Raw genomic sequence first — 18,061 nt, forward strand, 5'->3', positions numbered from 1 at the left:
CGGGGCACGGGGGCGCAGTGAATTAGTGTCCTCACCATCTTGTGATTCCAGCGGCAGCTTTAAGCCAAGAGGCAGGGGTGGAGCTATTTAGAGCCGCGGCATTTCCCCCAGCATCCTCTGGCTGTCCTAGGCAGATTCAAGCCCTGCTGGGGGAAGACGCCCAAGGAGCTTTGCCCCCCAGCCCTCCTCATGGGCCTCTGGGTGTGCCTCAGAAGTGCTCAGAGAATGGCACTGGTAAAATAAACTTGCTTTTTTATTTTTTAAAGTAGACTTGTTTTATCGTCCTCTCGAGGGTTCTTCTATGACACAAGTTAAAAACTTATACCTAGTTTCCCCCAGGACTCTGGGCCTCAGCCCTGGTCCAAAAGCTGGAAGGGGGAACCCAGGAAAGCCTGGGGGAAAGGAGGGCCTAATGCCTGGTGGTGGACAAAGGGGGCGCTGGACTCTTCTGGGGGAAGGAGTCTGGGATGACCTCATTGTGGGGCAGAGGGGATGAGGGCTCATATGTCCTGCTCCCTAAGTCTCTTGGCAGCAACAGCCCTGGCTCTTCATAAGCCATCATGGGCAGGGGGTGGGCAGCAAAGCCCCGAGCAGCTGAGCCATCTCAGCAGCCCAGGGTTGCAGGGAAAGGATCAACTGCTTGTCTGGAGGGGCCGAGGCAGCCCAGCACCAGTGGAGACCAGAGTCTGGCAAGCAGGCAAAGTGAGCAAGCTGGAGGGGCTGGTACTCCCCACAGTGCTCCCCTCCAGAGGAGGAGAGGGCCTCTGCTACAGGGTGCAGACTGGCACCTGCAGAACTCCAGGCAGCGTCATTCGGCCTTCAGGAGTACTGGACACGGATGTGGACAAAAAGCGTGGCTGGTGACAGTGAGGCCCCATCCTTGGAAAGCAGGTGGATATGGCGGTACCCTGTAGGGAGGGTAGCCAGGCATCAGGTTCTCTGCCCCCAACCCTATAGGGGCAGGCCCTGGGAGCACAGCCCACCCCTCGGGGCTGGGCTCCAGCTCAGGCCTGGCTCAGGGCAGGCTCTCAGAGGAAATTCATGGCCCAGGTGCAGAGGGTCTTGGAGGCCTGGACCCCAACACCTTTCCATCCCCACCAACCCCCGCCGACCTTGCTTCAGGCTGTGGAGAGGTAGCGTGAACTGGCCCACAAAATCATTGGGGGATGTGGTGTCATAATCTTCTACCACAAACCGGACAAGCACCAGCTCAGGAGCCCTCAGCTGGAACTGCAGGGTCTGCCCCCAGCAGGGGTTGAAACCTAGGGCACAGGCACGGCAGTCAAGAGCAGCTGCTCCCTGGCCCACCCCGTGTTCTCTGTTGCTGCCCCCCATGTCCACCAGCAGGGTCCACCCACCATTGTTGAGGACGTAGTTGGTCTCCTTTTGAGCACAGTCTGCAGGCACCCCATGGATCTCGACACGCACCAGGGGGTCCACGATGGAGTTTGGCTTCTCAGCGTTCAGCTTGGGCAACTGCTGTGCAGTGAGCACCTGCACAGGGATGATGGGCAGCTTCTGTCTGGTCCCAGCCAGGACCCAAGCCTGCCATGTCCCTCCTTCAGGGCAGGAAGCCTCTGGTCCTGGGCATTTAGACACTTGGGCTGCCCTCACCCCAAGCTGTCCCCAGACCTCACCCTGACCCAGGGGACAGCTTGGTCCAGGCTGCTAACCTGGATGGTGAGAGTAGTTCTGGGGGGTCCAGGGCACTCAGGGTTAAAGTTTGTGTCAGGCTGCCACAGGCAGGCAGGTTTCAGGACGTAGCCGCACTGCCCATTGATGAGGAAGCGCCCAGCATTGAGGTCCATCTCGTAGCCTGGCGTCTGGAAGTTCAGGGCCACTGTGGACAGAGCAGGGTCAGGGCAGGGGCTCTTCGTGGCCACCTTCTCGCTGCTCAGCTTCAGGGGCCCCACTGCTCACCTCGATCCACCATGGCTTGGGGGCTGCATCGTGGTAGCCACAGAACCCAGCCCCCACTGTCACTTTATCCCTGGTACCCTCGAGGCCAGAGGGTGGGGCTGGGCATAGGCCTGAGCCAGAGCTGGGGGCTCCCATGCCTATCCCCAAGGGGACGGTATTTCCCTCCTTTGTCAGGGCTCAGCTCACCTCCAGACCCACCCTCAGCGTTGACCCAGTGGGACTCCCAGGGGCATGTGTGTGTATATGTCTGGGGGCACATGTGATGGAGGTTTAAAATTTTTACCTTCATCAAAATGTGAAACTTTTACATTGTCAAGAACAAAATGAACCTGATTTGTGTTTACCCACCTACCTTGCTGACAAATTCTTTTAATAATTGTTACTAAGAAAGCACGTCTTCCTCCATTCTGGGAAGCTGTGCCCCCCCACCCCCCTGCAGCACGCTGCCCACGCCCCATTTCTGCTGCCCCACTCACCCAGCTGACAGCCTGAGTTCCACATCTCCTGGGGGCTGTAGTTGGCCGAGTTCATCCGTAGCCCCAGCGGGTAGACACGGGTCAGATGGCGGGCATTGTGCCTGACGAAGCTGTTCCCTGAGGAGATTGGGGTGTAATGTGGCCGCCCCTGGGGGGCCCCTCACCTGGTGCCAAGGCCTGTAACCTCTACCCTCCCAACCCCAGGGACAAGCTGGACACAGAGGCTGAACCCCTACTCCAGACCCCCTGCCCCAGCTCCTTGATTTCTCTGGCCTAGGGTGAAGGGAGGATCTCACAAAGGAGACTGCTTTAGAGAGGGGCAGGGACCCGTGTCCACAGCCCGGCACAGCACCCCAGCCCCAAGTCCCCACACTCCTGACCCCAGGCCCTCGTCCCTCATCCCGCGTGCACTCCTCCAGCCATGCTGCAGACTCCCAGGACTCTTCCTGCGCGTCACGCCTCCAGGCCTTTGTACACCTGCTCCTCCTGCCTGGAAACACCTCCTCCTTCTTCCACTGGCTGCTTCCTCCTCATCCCTTGCTCAAGTGCCTTTGCAGGCCTCACCTGCTCAGGAAGCCTTCCCTGATCTCGCCCTTCTGCTGGGCATCCCTAGGTCCTGTTCATGGCCCAGGTGATTGCCTTGCATCATAATTCCCTGACTATGTCTGGCTCACCATAGGCTGTGAGCCCCGTGAAGGCAGACAGCAGCCTCCCTCCTCCCTGCACATGTGGTGCAGAGCTGGGCAGGTGCTGGGCACCTGTTCCCTGAGCCCCTCTCTGGGGTCCTCCTATTTTAATGCACTGAAGCCCTCTCAATCTCCTTTCCAGACCGACTTCAGAACACAGGATCCTGCAGGCTTCCACTGCCCTCCTGCCCCCAGATACCCGATGTCCCGACTCCTACCTGCCTCTCGGATGAGCTTCTTAGCCTTGCGCTCACTGAGAGAGCTGACCTGGCAGGGCTGGGGCAGGGCAGGCGGCAGGCGCAGGGTCCGCAGGCGGCTGGCACAGCAGTACACGGCCAGGGCCGACAGCTCCGGGGAGATCTGCTTGGCCTGGGAGACGAGCCCAGTGGAGGTCCAACTTGCTTTCCCTTGCACACTGGCCTGAGTGCCACAGTAGTACCCAGCCCCTTCCCAGCCCAGCCAGGCCCACTCACCCACCGCCTCTGCTGCTCAGCCTCCACCTCCCCTTCCTCCTCCTCTTCCTCCTCTTCCTCCCGGTCAGAAAGCATCCGAGCATCCTTGCTCTGAGCATCTGGTAGCTTCTTCCCTTTCACCAGGATCCGGCCCTTCAACTGCTGTTAAGGCCAATATGGAAGGATTAAGTCCTCCTGCCCCTACGTCAGTGGCTGGCTGGGGGTGGGGAGCAGGAAAGGAGGCACAGAGACAAGTGGTGTTTGTAACAGGAAAACCGGGGAACAGCCTGCAAGGCCATTCGGTGGCTGGTGAACCCCCTCCCGACACCAGAACACTGCACAGCAGCATTCAATCAATGGGGCAGCTTGAGACTGAAAGATCGACATGAAAGAAGTGGGTGTAGAACACACAATCACATGATCTTCCTGGGTGAGATCTCTGAAAGGGAAGATAGCTACGTACAGATAGCTTCATATAAATGCATGGGAAAATTCTGGAAGGACACACAAGAAACTGTTGAAGGCGATTACTTCCTGTGAAATAGGGCAGGAGAATCCATTTTTCATTGTATACACTTTAGCTCGTTTTTTGTTTTTTTTTTACCATTTGTATGTTATTTTCATGCTAATAAAGTCTAATCATACACACACACATGCACACACACGCAGAGGTGGATCGACATTCTCTGCGTATTTGGGGTTGGGAGTAAGGGGAGCCTTACTTTAGGCTTTCAAGGATCCTAAAGAAGATAACTGTCTTGAGGAGGCGATAAAATGTTGTGGGGTTTGGGAGGAAAGAAGGAAGGACCATCTCTGGCCAGAGAGCTGAGGAAGGTTTTAAGTTTATAAGGCCACAGGAAGAGGCCGTTTACTTTGAGCTAGAATTCTAACCAATTGGGCTTGGTGAAGACGGTGTCAACCAAGGGAGTGGCAATGACTGAATTTGCAGGGACTCTGAGCAGCAAGGCAGAGTGGGGAGGGCAGGGCCAGGTCTTGGGAGGTTTGAATTTCAGTTGAGAAGGTGGGGTGAGTCTAGTCAAGAATGGAGGGCAGGTGAGTGACAACACCTTGGTGACAGATAACAGATGAAGGTGAAGGCAGAGAGATGTGAGGGGTCCTGACCCAGGAAGGTGGCATGAGCAGATGCGGATGGATGGTGGACCACAGGCAGGCCCTACCTCCGGCCCAGGCTGAGTGTCTGGGGGCATCACCTCTGGGGTCGGCAGCTCTTCAGGGTTCTGGGAGTCCAGCGCCTGTGTCACCAGCATGTCCCCCAGGATGGTGCAAAGGTGGCGGGCCATGGCAGCCTGCTGCTCAAGCCCACAGTGGTTCTCGAGGGACAGGATGACGGGGTATGGGGACAGCTGTGGGGGGTGGGGGGCAACAGCTCAGAGCCACTCACCCCTCCCCCATCCAAGACCCCCGCCCCCCACTCCACCTGACCCCCAACCCCTTTCAGGACAGGCAGGCGAAGGCAGGGCTCTGGAGAGCCCACTCTGAGGGGACTGGGTAGGTGGGATGCGGGACACATGGTGGGACCAGTGTGTCCAGGGAGGGGCAGAGGTCAGACCTGGGGTCTCAGGGAAAGGGGTGGACTGTCTGGGAGGCTGAGAGCAGCTACAGAGATGTTTTTCTTTTATGAATGTTCTTTACACGTTAATGACATTGACCAGTTGTTTATGTTACAGATGTTTCCCCTGAGTCCACCCTTTGTTGATGGAAGGATATGTGTGGCTTAAAAGAAGTTGAAATTTTATAAAGACGCCATGCTGAGCTTCTTTTTAATGGCTTTATCTTTGGGAGTCATGATTAAAATGTCCTTCCATACCCTCAAGGTTTTCTTCTGGAAATGTGATTTTAATACATTTACTAAATCTGAAGGTGGGAGAAGGGAGCCTCTCACAAAGCTTCATTCCTCCACTGGCCAATTGTCCCAGCAGCACTTGGCGAAAGAGTGAGTCTTTGGGCAAGATTTCCTTTGGAAGGGCTGAGAATGGCTGGAGTCACCCGGAGGACTCCGGGGCTGGGCATAGGGGTCCTGGGGGCTCACCGTGAAGGCGTGGTCACGTACAACCTGGACCACATCTCGGAAGAGGATCTTAGAGGTGAGGGTGTGGCCATGGTAGATGATGGGCTCCCCTCCTGGCCCCTCCCAGCAGTCAAGCTCCACACAGCGGCATCCCTGCGCAAAGGCCCTGAGGACAGACAGATGGACGGGCATGGTATCATGTGGGTGCCACAGCACAGGGAGACAGATGGGCTAAGCCAGGTAGGTCCAGGAAGTTCACAGTAGGAGCTGAACTCCATATTGCCCCCAAGTTGGACTCTCAGACACGTTCACTCCCACTGTGCCCTGGCTATACCTAACATAGGCCTCGGTGCTGCTGGGTCCCCCAATCTGAGAGTCAGTCAAATAGGTATTGTGGGAGGAGGAGATGAAATAGTGGGAGAGGGGGTGGTCCATGTCCTGGAACACACACGTGTGGGCCGAGTCCAGGGCAGCCCCTTCAGGTGACAACAGGTACATCATAAAGCCATCCAGTGTCATCAGCTCGTGCTGCTTGGCTGCAGGGATGGGCAGAGCAGAGCATCAGGCCATAAGGAGGATCCCATGTCCAGCCCCAAATGCCCCCAAAGCTCACTCAATAAACACTATCTACCACCTGAACTCTACCTAAGTTAGGCCATTTCATCTCCACCAAACCCTATGAGAAAGGCACATTACTCTGCCATTTTACAGATGTGGCAGCTGAGTCTTGAAGAGGTGAGGTAACCTGCTGAAGATGGCCCACTTGACTGGAACCCCGACCTGTCAGATGCCAAGGTGGGACTGTGTTGACCCCAAGCCCCTCTGTCAGACCCCCCACCTGTCTCATTGAGCTCATAGGTCTGGATGAGCTGCTGGGCGTGGGCCAGCGTGGCGCCATCCTCGCCCTGGTCCTCCAGGAACTCCAGCAGCTCAGGGGCACTCAGCACGCGGTCTTCGCCTGAGTACCAGTGGAAGATGTCCTCCAACTCGGGGCGTTTCAGCAGACGCCGCAGAAACTCTTCAATCTCAGTTCCCTCTAGCCGCTCGTTGTTGGAGTGGTCACACTCCTAGAAAGCAGCAGGGGAAACTCAGAGGAAGGGGCCGCCCTGCGCAAGCTAGCCTGCCCTGACACACCTGCCAGAGCAGGAAGGCAGATTTCACAGGCTGAGAAGTGGAGAGCTAGTGAGGCTCCAGTCCCGTGCAAGCTCACTGCTGGTACGTTGTAGGGCTCGGACTCTCAAGAAGGTCTCTTGGCTTCAGTGCCAGTCCCCTATACCATGACCTACCCCAAGAATGGAGATGTGGGAGGAAAAACAGTGGTCTTGGACAGAACTGAGCCCATGCCATAATTTCCCTTGCCCATGCATACATTACCATCCTCACAGTTCCACATTCATGCCCAGGGGCAGTGTGCAACAAATAACCGAGAATCATGTGGAGCAGTCCGGGGGGAGCTGTCAGCCCAGGTGTACAGGTGCCATGGCTCTCTTCAGTGTCAGGCTGGGCAAACAGGTGTCACAATATCCACACAGGTGTTTACCATGTGCATGGACTGGGCCTTGGGTGCAGAGCCCAGCCCTGTGTGCCCCTGTCTGTGCTCCCACACATAGGGTGTACACGGTCACATGTGGAGGTGTCACATGAGCGTGTACACGGTCATGTGTGGAGGTGTCACATGCACCACAGCGGAGGAGGTGTGCACACGTGCCTGTGACTGGACTCCTGCCTGTGCTCCTGCATGCACACCACACACAGTCACCTGTGCAAAGGGGGCCCTGTAGGCCTGGAAAAATGAAAACTATGGCTTTGCTGCTCACTTTGGAGGGGTGGGAAGGCCCGAGGCCCTGCCTGTGCTAGGGCTCTGCCTGGGTGAGGAAAGAAGTTCTGGGCCGACACTCCCATCCCAGCCCAGTGGCCTCAGGGGAGGGTAAAAGGGTAACCAGGCCCAGATGTGGCCTTTCTGCAGGGAGAGGCCACTCTCCCACAAGATGGGGGGGTGGGGTGGAAGCTGATGACTCAGACGGCTGGGGGAGGGCAGACAGCAGAGGTCAGAGTGGTGGCAGGAGCCCACCTTGAAGAGGCGGTAGGCGTACATGTCATTCATGTCCACGTTGACCATTCTGAGCAGGCTCTTGATCTCCTTGAAACTCATCTTACTATCCTGGTCCGAGTCAGCCCGGTGCAGGTAGGAGTGGATCCAGGTGTGGGTGCTCAGGAAATACCAGCAACAGGCTGGGCACTGCCCCTAGCTGACAGGTAACTGACAGGTAGGTCACCTCTGCCTGGCTCCAGGGCACCCTGCAGCCTTGGACTCCCTGAGCACAGTATTGGCATGTCCTTCAAGGGACCAGGACTCTCCAGAGATGGGAGACCATGTCACCACCCACAGTTCTGAAGACAAGGGACTGTTTCAGAATATGGGCCCTCTAGGGACAGGGTCATGCCTCTCCTCGACCTGGGATCCTCCAGGGACAGGGCCTGCCCTCCCGTCACACCTGGGGATGGCCCTCCCCTCCCCGGGCAGGATATTGGTCGAGGCGCTCGCGCTGGCTCATGGCGTCGAGGCGTGCGCGCAGCTTGGCCAGGCCGCGCACCCAGCGCTGTGCTTCCTCGGCTGTGGGCGCCGCCAGGTCCAAGTTTTTGCGGCGCCCCTTGAAGGCGATGGTGAGGCAGCGTGCCGGCGCGAAGGCACCGCCGAAGCGCCGCAGGCCCTCGGACTGGTGGCCCTCGCGGACGGCCTCGATGTGCTGCACGAGGACTGTGGGGAGGGACGAGACGCGCGCGGAGGGTCAGGGCGGCCGGGCGGGCCTGGGCACTGTACCAGACCGTCCGGCTTCCCGGCCCAGGCTCACAGATATGCTGCGAAGGCGCACGCGGGATGCTCCGCTGGAACCACACGCTCAGGCCATCCTCCTGCAGCCGGTACAGCCGCTCCTTGTGCCACGTCCGTGAGCGGATCTTGCAGAGCCGGGATCCCCGCAGCATGGCACGCACATCCTCATCCTCTGTCAGGCCTGCAGGGGGCACAAGGCCACAGGGCTTGGGGTCCTGGCCCTGCTGGGAAAATCCCTCCACCCTCCTCCCAGCTGCGAGCAGCGGCCTACCTCCCTGAGCCTTTCCAAACCTGCTCAGGCTTTTCTTCCTCTCCTTGGTGTAACAGGCTCCAATACTGGGCTGGGCTTTAGGCCCTTTGGCCCCAAGGTCTGTGATCTGTGTACCCCACCCAGACCCCCTGGGAGGGGTGCCAGTAGCAGGCCACCTCCTCCCTGCCAAGCAGCCACCTCTGGAGGCTCTCAGAGTAGAGCAACCCTCCGGCAGCGCCTGGGTCTCAGACTTCACTAGAAATCACCCTCTCTGTCACCCCCTCCATCACAGCCTCCAGCCTTCAAGCCCCAAACCTGCCACCAACAGCCTTTTTCCTTGATGTGAAACCTGGACCATCAAGAAGGTCGTCTCGCTATCTAACCTAATTCTCTCTTGCTACAACTCAAGCTCCTCACCTCTGCTTTCCCAAGGACAAGGGAGGAAGGCAGAGGCCTCTCTGACTCCAGAGTCCTGGGCCAAGGACTCCAGGACCAGCCCTGCTTTGGCAAGCCTGTGGCTGATCTCCAGGGGTCTCTGACCTGGTGGGGCCCAGCCAAAGGCTTGGTCTTCTGTGGCCCCTTGCCCAACCACTGTCACAGCCCTGAGTAATCCCTCAGTGCACATGTGCTTTCTGGTCATTGTGTCCTCCTTCCTCAATGGGACAAATGCTTACAAAGCGCCTACTGCGTGCCAGCCTCTGCTTGGGTATTAACATAAGAAAACAAGTGCAGGAAAGTGTAAACACCTGCCAGAATTCCGTGGCTAGAAAGTGGTGACGCAGCTTCAAAACCTGGAGGCTTGGCTTTGCGCTTGGCCACCACACAGAACCCCTCTGCTCCCGCTTGTCTTTTCCTCTCCCCCACCTCCCTGCTACTAACCTGGGAAGGGGATAGAAGGAAAAAGTAGAATTTAAATTCAGGGGTCCATGGATTCCGATCTGGTCACTTCCCAATGACATGGCCTTGGTGGCACTGACTTGTGACTGCTCTAAGCCTCCTATTCTCCATGCATAAAATGGAGACCACAATAGTACCTCCAGCAAAATCCAAAATTCAATCGACATGCTGCCCATCCTGGGGGTGCCGCACCCTGCTCTGATTTGCCTCAGCAGGGGTCAGCACCAAGGGTTTATGAGGCAGGGAACAACAAAAGGGGTGGGAACCAGGCAACTGGAAGGCCCACACCCTTTGGAAGGAGGAGGGCAGCAGGAGTGGGTGAGGCTCCGGAGTTTCCAGGGAGCAGGAAACTGGGTTTCTATGTGAAGCATCCAGATTTTCCAATGTTGGCAAGTAAATCAAACTGAAACGATAACAAAAAAATCCCTAAAACACCACTGTGCTAAACCAAACAGGACAGGGGGCCTCTCTTCCTACTTAATTTTAACAAACCACCAATACTGGGTTTGGCTTTAGGCTTTGTGACCCTGAAGCCCCTGCTTTCTCAAGTTTCAAACTCTGACCCATGGAATCAAGTCTAAATCCCTGGGCCTCCTTCTCTCACTCTCTTAGAATCTTTGTAGGATCCTTCTCCCTTTCCTCTTCCTCACACTGGAGTACTTCAAGGACCAGCTCAGACACTGTCTCCTCCAGGAAGTCCCCCTTGATTTGTCCTCAAATGGTTATTCTCCCTCCTTGACCACCAACAGCACTTTTTACTTTAAATCACAAATGTGCAGACACTGCAGGTAAACTGGAACCTCAGTGAGCTTTAATAAACTTGAGGCAGGTATGAGGTCTTGTGTCGTCACCTCACACTCGTTCCAGAGCCAGGCTCACAGCCTGTGTTTTCTGAAAGGGGAGGCAGGTGGACAGACCACTGGGGAGCTAAGTACATTGTACCCCCAGCCCTGCCCCATCTGTCCTGAGTTCAGGGCAGAAGCCTTATGTTTCAGGGTTTTTCAACCCTGGCTGCACATCAGAATCACATGGAGGAGGATGCAAAACCCATGGTTCAGAGATTCCTCCAGCAGGTGTGAGTTGGGGCCTGGGTAACTGTATGCTTAAAAATCTACCCTGTGACTTTGAGGGCAACTGCAACTAAGAATCAGATTCTTGGGGCCAGCAGGAAAAATCTGCCATCCTTAGGAGGCTATGGACCCCTTCAGGGCCAGCCTGTGGCCCAAATGGCTCCAAGGGTCTCTCAGGAGTCAGTGCCCATTTGGCTTCCCTTGGCCAGGAGGGGGAGGTGGGACTCTCTTCTTCTTTCCGAAGAGCTAGAATGTGGCATGTACCAGACCAAGAGACTCTCCAGACCTTCAGCCCCCTATGTCCATCTCCAGGCAACCTGTGAATTCTCTCATCCTGAGAAACAACAGGGCAGGGGCAGGACAGTTGGGGAAATTGCAGGGCCACAGCTGAGCCCGGCCCTCCTCCACCTCTTCAGCTGTGGGAAAGGGGGCCTCTCCTTCCCACGATAGCCAGGCTCTGCAGCTGGGCCCCCCCTACCCCCCACCCAACCAGCCCTCTGATATGCCAAGCCCAGAGTTGGGGGGTAGGTGCGGGGACTGGTGAATGACTAAAGCCGGAAATGGAGGTGAGTCACTGAGGGCCTGCTTTGTCCAGAGTCTTCTACAAACAGTACATCGAGACAGGCAGCCAGAACTCCTGACCGGACACCCTTAGGACAGGTTCCCACACTGAGGGGGCCCCTGCTCTTGGCCCTCATCCCAGCTCCCCAAGAGACTGTTGGGGTAAAAGGTGACATTCCAGTATGCCACCCAACCAGTACTGGCCCCTGGATCACACTGTCCCCAACCACACACCCAGTGGAAAAGCGACAGTGTGGTGCCAGGTAGGCAGGCCTTGGTGCTGATTCCCAGGTGGGGGCCACTATTTCTCTGTTGCTTGAGCTTTTGAACGCTGGAGTAGTGAGGGGGCTTCAGACAGGAAGGGCAGCTCCAGCAGAGGTAAGAGGGTGAGGTCAGGAGGAGGGCCCAGGGCCTGGGCCATGATGCTGAGAGGGGCCTGGCCCTCCGGCCAGCCGCCTAGTAAATGTTTATAGGTCCTGCCAGGCACAGACCCGCAGATGTTTCCTGGACCTCACTCCTGCTTGGAGCAGGTACAGCTGCCTCCTGCGGTTTCTGTGGATTCTCTACCTATCCATCTCTGCCTGTACCCTGGGCTGGACCAGCACCATGGCCACTTCCACTGAGCAGGTGTGGGAAACAATCATGAAATAAGAGCAGTAAAGATGAAGGTGAAAAATAGCCAAAAAGTGGAAACATGTCCATCAGCAGATGAATGGATGATCAAAATGTGATGTACATGTACAGCGGAATAATCGGCCATAAAAAGGAATGAAATCTGATCTATGTTACAACATGGATGGACCTTGACAACATTATGCTAATGAAATAAGCCAGACACAAAAAGACAAATATCATACGATTCCACTTATATGTGGCACCTAGAAGAGGCAAATTCATAGAAACAGATTATATGTCACTTAGACCTTAATTAAATAAGCAAACTCTGAGACCGAAAGTACATTAGAGGTTACCAGGTGCTGGGGGAAGGGAGGAGGGGGAAATTACTGCTTAATAGTTACTGAGTTTCTGTTTAGGATGATGGAAAGTTTTGGAAATAGTAGCACAATACTGTGAATGTAATTAATGCCACTAAATAAGTTGCTTAAAAATGGTTAAAATGGCCAATTTCATTAGATATATTTTACCACGATTTTAAAAAACGAAGAATGTAATATGCCAGAAAGCGAGTATACTCTAAATGGGTGAGTTGTCTGGTATGTGAGTATCTCAGTAAAGCTGTTGAAGAGGCGCAGAGCAGCTCACTTGTCCAGGGCCACCAGGTTGGCAGTGTGCAGCTGGAATGCGTGGAATGAACTGAAGCACGGGGAGCCCTCTGTTTAGGGCCGGACCCACGTCGGGCACTCACTAAATTATAAAGAAGGAAGCTGAAGCAGTGCTCCAGGAGGGAAGAGGGATGCAGTTCTTCGATCCATCTGTCCTCCTCGGTCCCGGGGCCCCCAGCAGAGCCCCCAGCGGGGCCCTCCTCTGCCCTGTTCAGTGTTGTCAGCTGGGTTCAGACACATTCCCTGCTTGTCTCAGCCTCCAGAGAGACCAGGGTTGGTGAGGAATGGGCAGGTCCACAGTTTCCCAACTACTACCTTTAGCCTGGGCGATATGGGCTGTGTGTGGTCTGGGGCCTGGGCAGTTCTATCTGGGTAGCCAAGGCCATGGGCAGGAAACTCAACGGCAGAGCTAGAAGGGGCGTGGCAAAGGCCAAGTCCATCCCTGACCCCCAAATTCCAGCCTTTGCATGCATGGGTCCCTGGAGCTCAGGGAGGGCAAGCCCTCTGACAGCAGTGTGGCTGATAGCAGTGCGGGCTGCCCAAGGCAAAGATGGGTGGGTGCAGGGCAGTGGCAGGGGTGGGTGGGGGCCAGAGCAGGGGAGGTGGGGGTGCTGTGTGGTTACAGGCTGTGTACACAGAGGGGTAATATGCAGAGAGCAGGGTGTGGAAGGAGTGGTAGGTCTCCAGTGAGGGTGTGTGTAGGGTGTGTGTGCACTGGTGTGTGTGTGTCTGTGTGTGTGGTGGGCAGGAGGAAGGTGGGTCAGCTTAGGGAGGAAAATAGGCTGTGTGTGTGTGTGTGTGTGTGTGTGTGTGTGTGTGTGTGTGTGTGTGCCAGTGCACTCAGGAAGGGCACATGGGCTCCAGCAGGAATGTGAGACATGCAGGGAAAAGTGACAGCCCAGTCGAATGATAGTTTCATGCCAAAGGGGGGAGGGGAAGGAGAGCAGCTGTTCCTGGTGGCTGGGGCCATGAGGCTCTGGGAGGGAGGACACAAAATGGCAGGGGGTCCCAAACACCTTCGCACCCTAATCCTCTAGCCAGCAGGCAGCCCCAGGACCTCAGGTACTGAGCATGTCCCCCTTCCTGGCCACCACACCCAGTGCTATTGCCCAGTGCAGCTCAATGCCAGACTCCATTAACATTCCTGGGAGAATCAACAAAGTCAGGAAAGGCAGGCGGTACTTCTCCTGCTCCAAGGCTGGACACAGGAAAGTGGGGTGGTAGCCCTCTTCCAGGCAGGGCGAGAGTAGGTGTGAAACCTACTTGGGGACAGAAGTCATGGTGGGGTCTCCTCAGAGCTGAAGAAGGCAGAGAGAAGAGGGGTCCACAAGGCATGACAGAGCCAGTCAGCCACCCAGTCTTGCCGGGCATGAGAGGCCAGGCACCTGCCAGGACTGGGAGGCCTCTCTCAAGGCCAATCCAGTGATTGGCAGCCCCACTCACCCTGCAGGAGACGTGCCGGGCAGGCCATCGGGAGAGCCCTCTTGCTCTGCGGCCCATGGCGGAGTGTGCAGGCCAGGAAGGGAAGGGAGCAGGATTCTGCCCACTCAGGGCTCTGCTTGCTGGGAGGACTAGGGGAGGGTGGGGCATCAGGGCCACAGGCACGGATGGGGCTCTGGGAGTTAAGGCTCTCAGATAAAATTCAGATGTCCAGTTAAATCCCAATTTTGGATAAACAAATATTTTAGTATAAATATGTCCTTCATTGTCCCTAATTGTCCATTGTTTAAAATTCACATTTAACTGGGCATCCAGTATTTTATTTGGCACGCCTATGAGGATACCCCCAGAGGTTGGCAGAGCTGCTCCGGGAGAGGGGAGTAGCAGGCCCTTCCCAGGCATAAATCACTCATTCACTCATTGTGCTCCCAGCTGGGACAGACTGCCTGAGCTGGCATCCTCTCTCAGCTACTTCCCTGCTTTGAAGCTCTCTGAACCTAAGTTTTCCTCATTTCTAAAATGAGGCTAACGGTACCACCTAGCTCATATGACTGTGAGCATTAAATGAGCTAATACATGAAGTACCCCCGGCATAGTATTATAAAGGCATTAATTAGTATTCATAAATTCTGGAAATGAAGAGCTATCATTGAAAACTAGGCTTTCGGGGCAGACAGACCCGGTGGCCCTGGGCGGGTGAATTCAGCGCCTCCGCCTGAGCTCCCGTGCACTGGGAGAACAGTAGTGGCACCTTCCCCTTGGGACCGCCAAGGACCAGGCAGGATCTGGGCAGACGACGGCTCAGCCCTGTGCCTGGCCCATTGCAGGTGTGCACTGGACTCTGCTTCCACAATTCCCAGGCTTCCTGGGGCAGGCCAAGCCTGCAGCTGGCCCAGGGGCAGGGACAGGAGAGGGACCCCAGGTTCACAAGTGACTCCCAGTCAACATGGGGTGACCATTCCTCCCTCCTCCCCTTTACCCAGTTTCCCCAGTATAGCCCTAAAGGCCCTTTCTTTTCCTTGGGCACCTTTGAGCTTTTGAGCCACTCCCTGACCTAGTCTCTCGATCTGATCTGAAATAAAATCTGCTCTGTTAGCCAAAGGGGTGTGGCCATGGCTGTGACAGGGAGCAGTGTGGGGGCCATCTCAGGACGAGCTTCGGCTCCCTGTATTGGGGGGCCTGGGTCTAAGCCCTGATGGCCCAAGGGGATGGGCTCACTGGGTTTCATCTCTACCCTGTGTCTGGACTCAGTGAGGCCTGGGGAGGGCCTTCCCCTCAGACCTGACATTCCTCTCAAAGCAGTCACTCAACATGATGGGGCAGTGGTGGGGAGGGAGGGTGGCCCAGATGACATTCTGACACCCACATAGTTCCTGACAGTGTCCCTGTGACCACGTGCCCAGAACTCCCGTGCAACCTTACTCAGCCAACAGGTGCTGAGTCCTGGGCTCACCTGCACTTATTTGTTGACAAGTGTCCCCTGCTACTAAGCTGTGTGCTCCCCCAGGGCAAAGTGCTGTGTCACTCACTGCCATAGCCTCAGCCCCTGACACAGTGCTCCGGCACACTGATGGGGCTAAACAAAATGTGTGCAGAATGAAGAGGCAGACAGGTACGCAGGTACATCGCCGGGCCCTCCTGAGGTGGCCACAGCCCCTGCGGCAGCCAACTCGGAAGGATGGCTGACTCCTGGGGCTGCTCCTTTGGCCAACACCAGCCCTGATTGCCTCAGTGGCACCTCATCCCCCACAGCCATCCTCCTCTCCCCAGACTACTGCTCCTTAGCCTAGAGAACGACACTGCCACCCACCAGAGACACCTTTCAGATCCTGCAGATAGCAGAGGCCAACACAGTCTACCTCCTAGGTGGTCTTAGAATCCACCTTGGCTGCGCCCGCCCAACTCTGAACCCCACCATAGCTTGTCAACGAGTCTCCGTTGACATAACACTTTCCTGTTTCACCCACGCTTTCGTCCAACTCACTCCCTCTCTGCACAACTCCTGCCTCCCTCCTCCTGCTTGAGACCTTTCTGGGGCTCCTGCTGCCCTCCAGTGGAAGCCCATAACTTCCTAAGGAGGACCCTGAGGACCAGGCCACCACCTGCCTCACCCCCTTTGCCTCTCCTCAGTCTCCCTCCAGCTCTGGGGTGCAGCCTGGGCCCTCACTAGCTCCCACTTGCCCCCTCCTTTTATACATAGTCTTAGTTCTTCATTCCATTGTCTGACCTCCTTGCCAATACTTCAACTCTAAGGGCCAGGACTGTGTCTGTCTTGTTCATTTCGGGATCTGCAGGGCAGAACGTCCTATAAGCACTCAATAAATGTTAGGTGAATGCATGCATGATTGGTGGAAGGTAAGGTAGAGATCATCTTATCAAGATCATAAGAGATCATCTTATGTCTCTGCAAGGCAAATGCCAGGCTCAGTGCTCAGAACACTCAGCGCTCAGTAAATTCAGGTCGAATGAGTGGCGGGTGGGAGAAATAAGAACAAAGGGCGGGCAGCGGAAAAGAGAAGGCAAGACTGTCAGCTGGAACCCCTGAAGTCTACTCCACATTCGAACAGGCTCCTGGGCAGCCCTGCCCTTCTGTTCCCTCAGCCACACACTTGGCCTCTCCATCATTAACTATTCTACCCACAGCAGGTCCAATATGCCACTCTGGTTTCATGATACTTTACATTTTATAGAAGACAAATTCAAGCCACTCAGCCACCCAATCGGCCACACTTTGCTCAGACCCTGAGAGGATACCAGCGGCAGTGTGGTGCAGCACTGCCTGCATGCCCACCTCTGCCCTATACTAGCTGTGGGGTCACAGACAAATTCCTTGACTTCTCTGAGTCGATTTCCTCATCTGTGACCTGGGGATCATACCACCTACTTCTCAGGAAGGTGAAGAAGACTGACTGACACCGCTTATGTAGCTACACCATGCCAGGCCTGTCTGGGAGATGCTTAAAAAGCCACAGTCACATTCCTTCTCCCCAGCGACTTCTCCCAAATCTGAGGTAGAACTCTGACTTTCTGACTCGGAAGGCAATGCGCTCACCAGTTAGACCAGTCCTACTAGTCTATGTTGCTGTTGCAACTCTGTGGGGGCTGCAGCGTTGGAGGACTGGTTGACAGGCCAGCCTCTTCCACAATTCTCATGCCCTCCTGCCAGCGGCCAAGAACCCAGGACGCCCTGGGGAGCCGCAAACCCTAGAAGGCACAGGGTGTTGGGGAGCTGGGTGAGGGAACATCGCAAGCCTGACGTTTCAATCTACTCTCGGAGCCCTCAGGAACACCATTCCGCGTCCCTCGCCCAAACTCCCACTCCCGCACTCCCCGCGGGCGCCTCCTGGTGGGAAACGAAGGCCATCCTGGGCGCCTCGCTCGGCCCGGAACGTCCCGTGACCCCAGGTGCACCCCCAGCGAGACCGGTGCTGGCGTTCCATCCCTCGCCCTACTCTCCACAACCCCATGCAGCCTGGGGAGCCCGCGAACGGCTCGCTGGAACACCCAGGCCCTCCCGGGCTGCCCGCTGAGCGGAGTCCGCGCCCACCCCGAACCACCCCTGCCGGTCACTGACCCATCTTCTTCAGCGCTCGCAGCCCGGGTCTCTTGGTGCCGCCGTCCGGGGGCGGCAGCGCGACGGGCGCCGCGACCTGGGCCGACACCGGGGATATCTCGGGCGGGCGGCCGCGGCAGCTGCTCCAGCGGCCGCACAGCATGGCTCGGTGGGGCCCGGGCCGGGCCCGGGGTCTGCGCGCGGGGACAGGGCAGCGGGCGCGCCTCTCCAGGCCGGCCCCGGCTCAGAGTGCAGTCCGGAGCGAAGAAACTTAGCGGCCCGGGAGGGCGTCGGGAGGAGGTGGTGTCGGGAGGAGGGGGCGGGGGAGGAACGAGGTTCAGGGAAGGAGGGACCCGGAGGGAGGGGGCGGGGCCGAGAACGGCGCAGGAGGCGGGGGCGGGGAGAGGAGCGGTGACCGCAGGCTGGGACACGCGCCCTGCCTGAGGTTTGGGAAGGTGAAGAGGGGCCGGCCTGCGTCCCCCCCTCCGAGTCTCCGCGTTCGCCTCCTGCTCATGAGTCTGCCTGCCCTTTCTTGGAGCGATCCTCCTACCCTGGCCCCATCGGCGACTGGAGCCCCCATTCAGGGGTTGGGGCGCACCAGAGGGGAAGAG

General features: G+C 56.8%; 1 protein-coding gene across 7 annotated transcripts; it reads right to left on the minus strand.

The window, feature by feature from the left end:
• Positions 1 to 235: 235 nt before the first annotated feature.
• PLCD3 (phospholipase C delta 3) lies at positions 236 to 17,764 on the minus strand. 7 transcript variants are annotated; one of them, XM_073235696.1, is made up of 16 exons: positions 13,901 to 13,972; positions 9,393 to 9,525; positions 8,416 to 8,577; positions 8,093 to 8,321; positions 7,635 to 7,764; positions 6,402 to 6,630; positions 6,015 to 6,099; positions 5,585 to 5,729; positions 4,713 to 4,898; positions 3,556 to 3,696; positions 3,301 to 3,451; positions 2,397 to 2,513; positions 1,674 to 1,840; positions 1,359 to 1,494; positions 1,113 to 1,262; positions 236 to 908 (listed from the first exon to the last, which is right to left on the minus strand). In XM_073235696.1, the coding sequence occupies exons 1-16, from the start codon at positions 13,955 to 13,957 to the stop codon at positions 820 to 822; spliced, it is 2,307 nt and encodes a 768-aa protein (XP_073091797.1). In that variant the 5' UTR covers positions 13,958 to 13,972; the 3' UTR covers positions 236 to 819. The 7 variants fall into 7 exon arrangements, with proteins under 7 accessions (XP_073091797.1, XP_036853173.2, XP_073091796.1 ...); XM_036997278.2 differs by having other exon boundaries at positions 4,746 to 4,898; positions 5,898 to 6,099; XM_073235695.1 differs by having other exon boundaries at positions 5,898 to 6,099.
• Between the last annotated feature and the right edge of the window lie 297 nt (positions 17,765 to 18,061).

This window comes from Manis javanica, chromosome 4 (assembly GCF_040802235.1).
Source record: "Manis javanica isolate MJ-LG chromosome 4, MJ_LKY, whole genome shotgun sequence".
NCBI classification, from domain to species: Eukaryota; Metazoa; Chordata; class Mammalia; order Pholidota; family Manidae; genus Manis; species Manis javanica.

Excerpts from the sequence above, each read along its gene's own strand:
- PLCD3 (XM_073235695.1), bottom strand. The coding sequence starts at position 13,957 with ATGGGCCGCAGAGCAAGAGGGCTCTCCCGATGGCCTGCCCGGCACGTC. Across the intron at positions 7,765-8,092 it reads CAGCGCGAGCGCCTCGACCA|CTGGATCCACTCCTACCTGC; the intron begins ATATCCTGCCCG and ends GAGCACCCACAC. Across the intron at positions 1,841-2,396 it reads GAACTCAGGCTGTCAGCTGG|TGGCCCTGAACTTCCAGACG; the intron begins GTGAGTGGGGCA and ends CTCTGTCCACAG.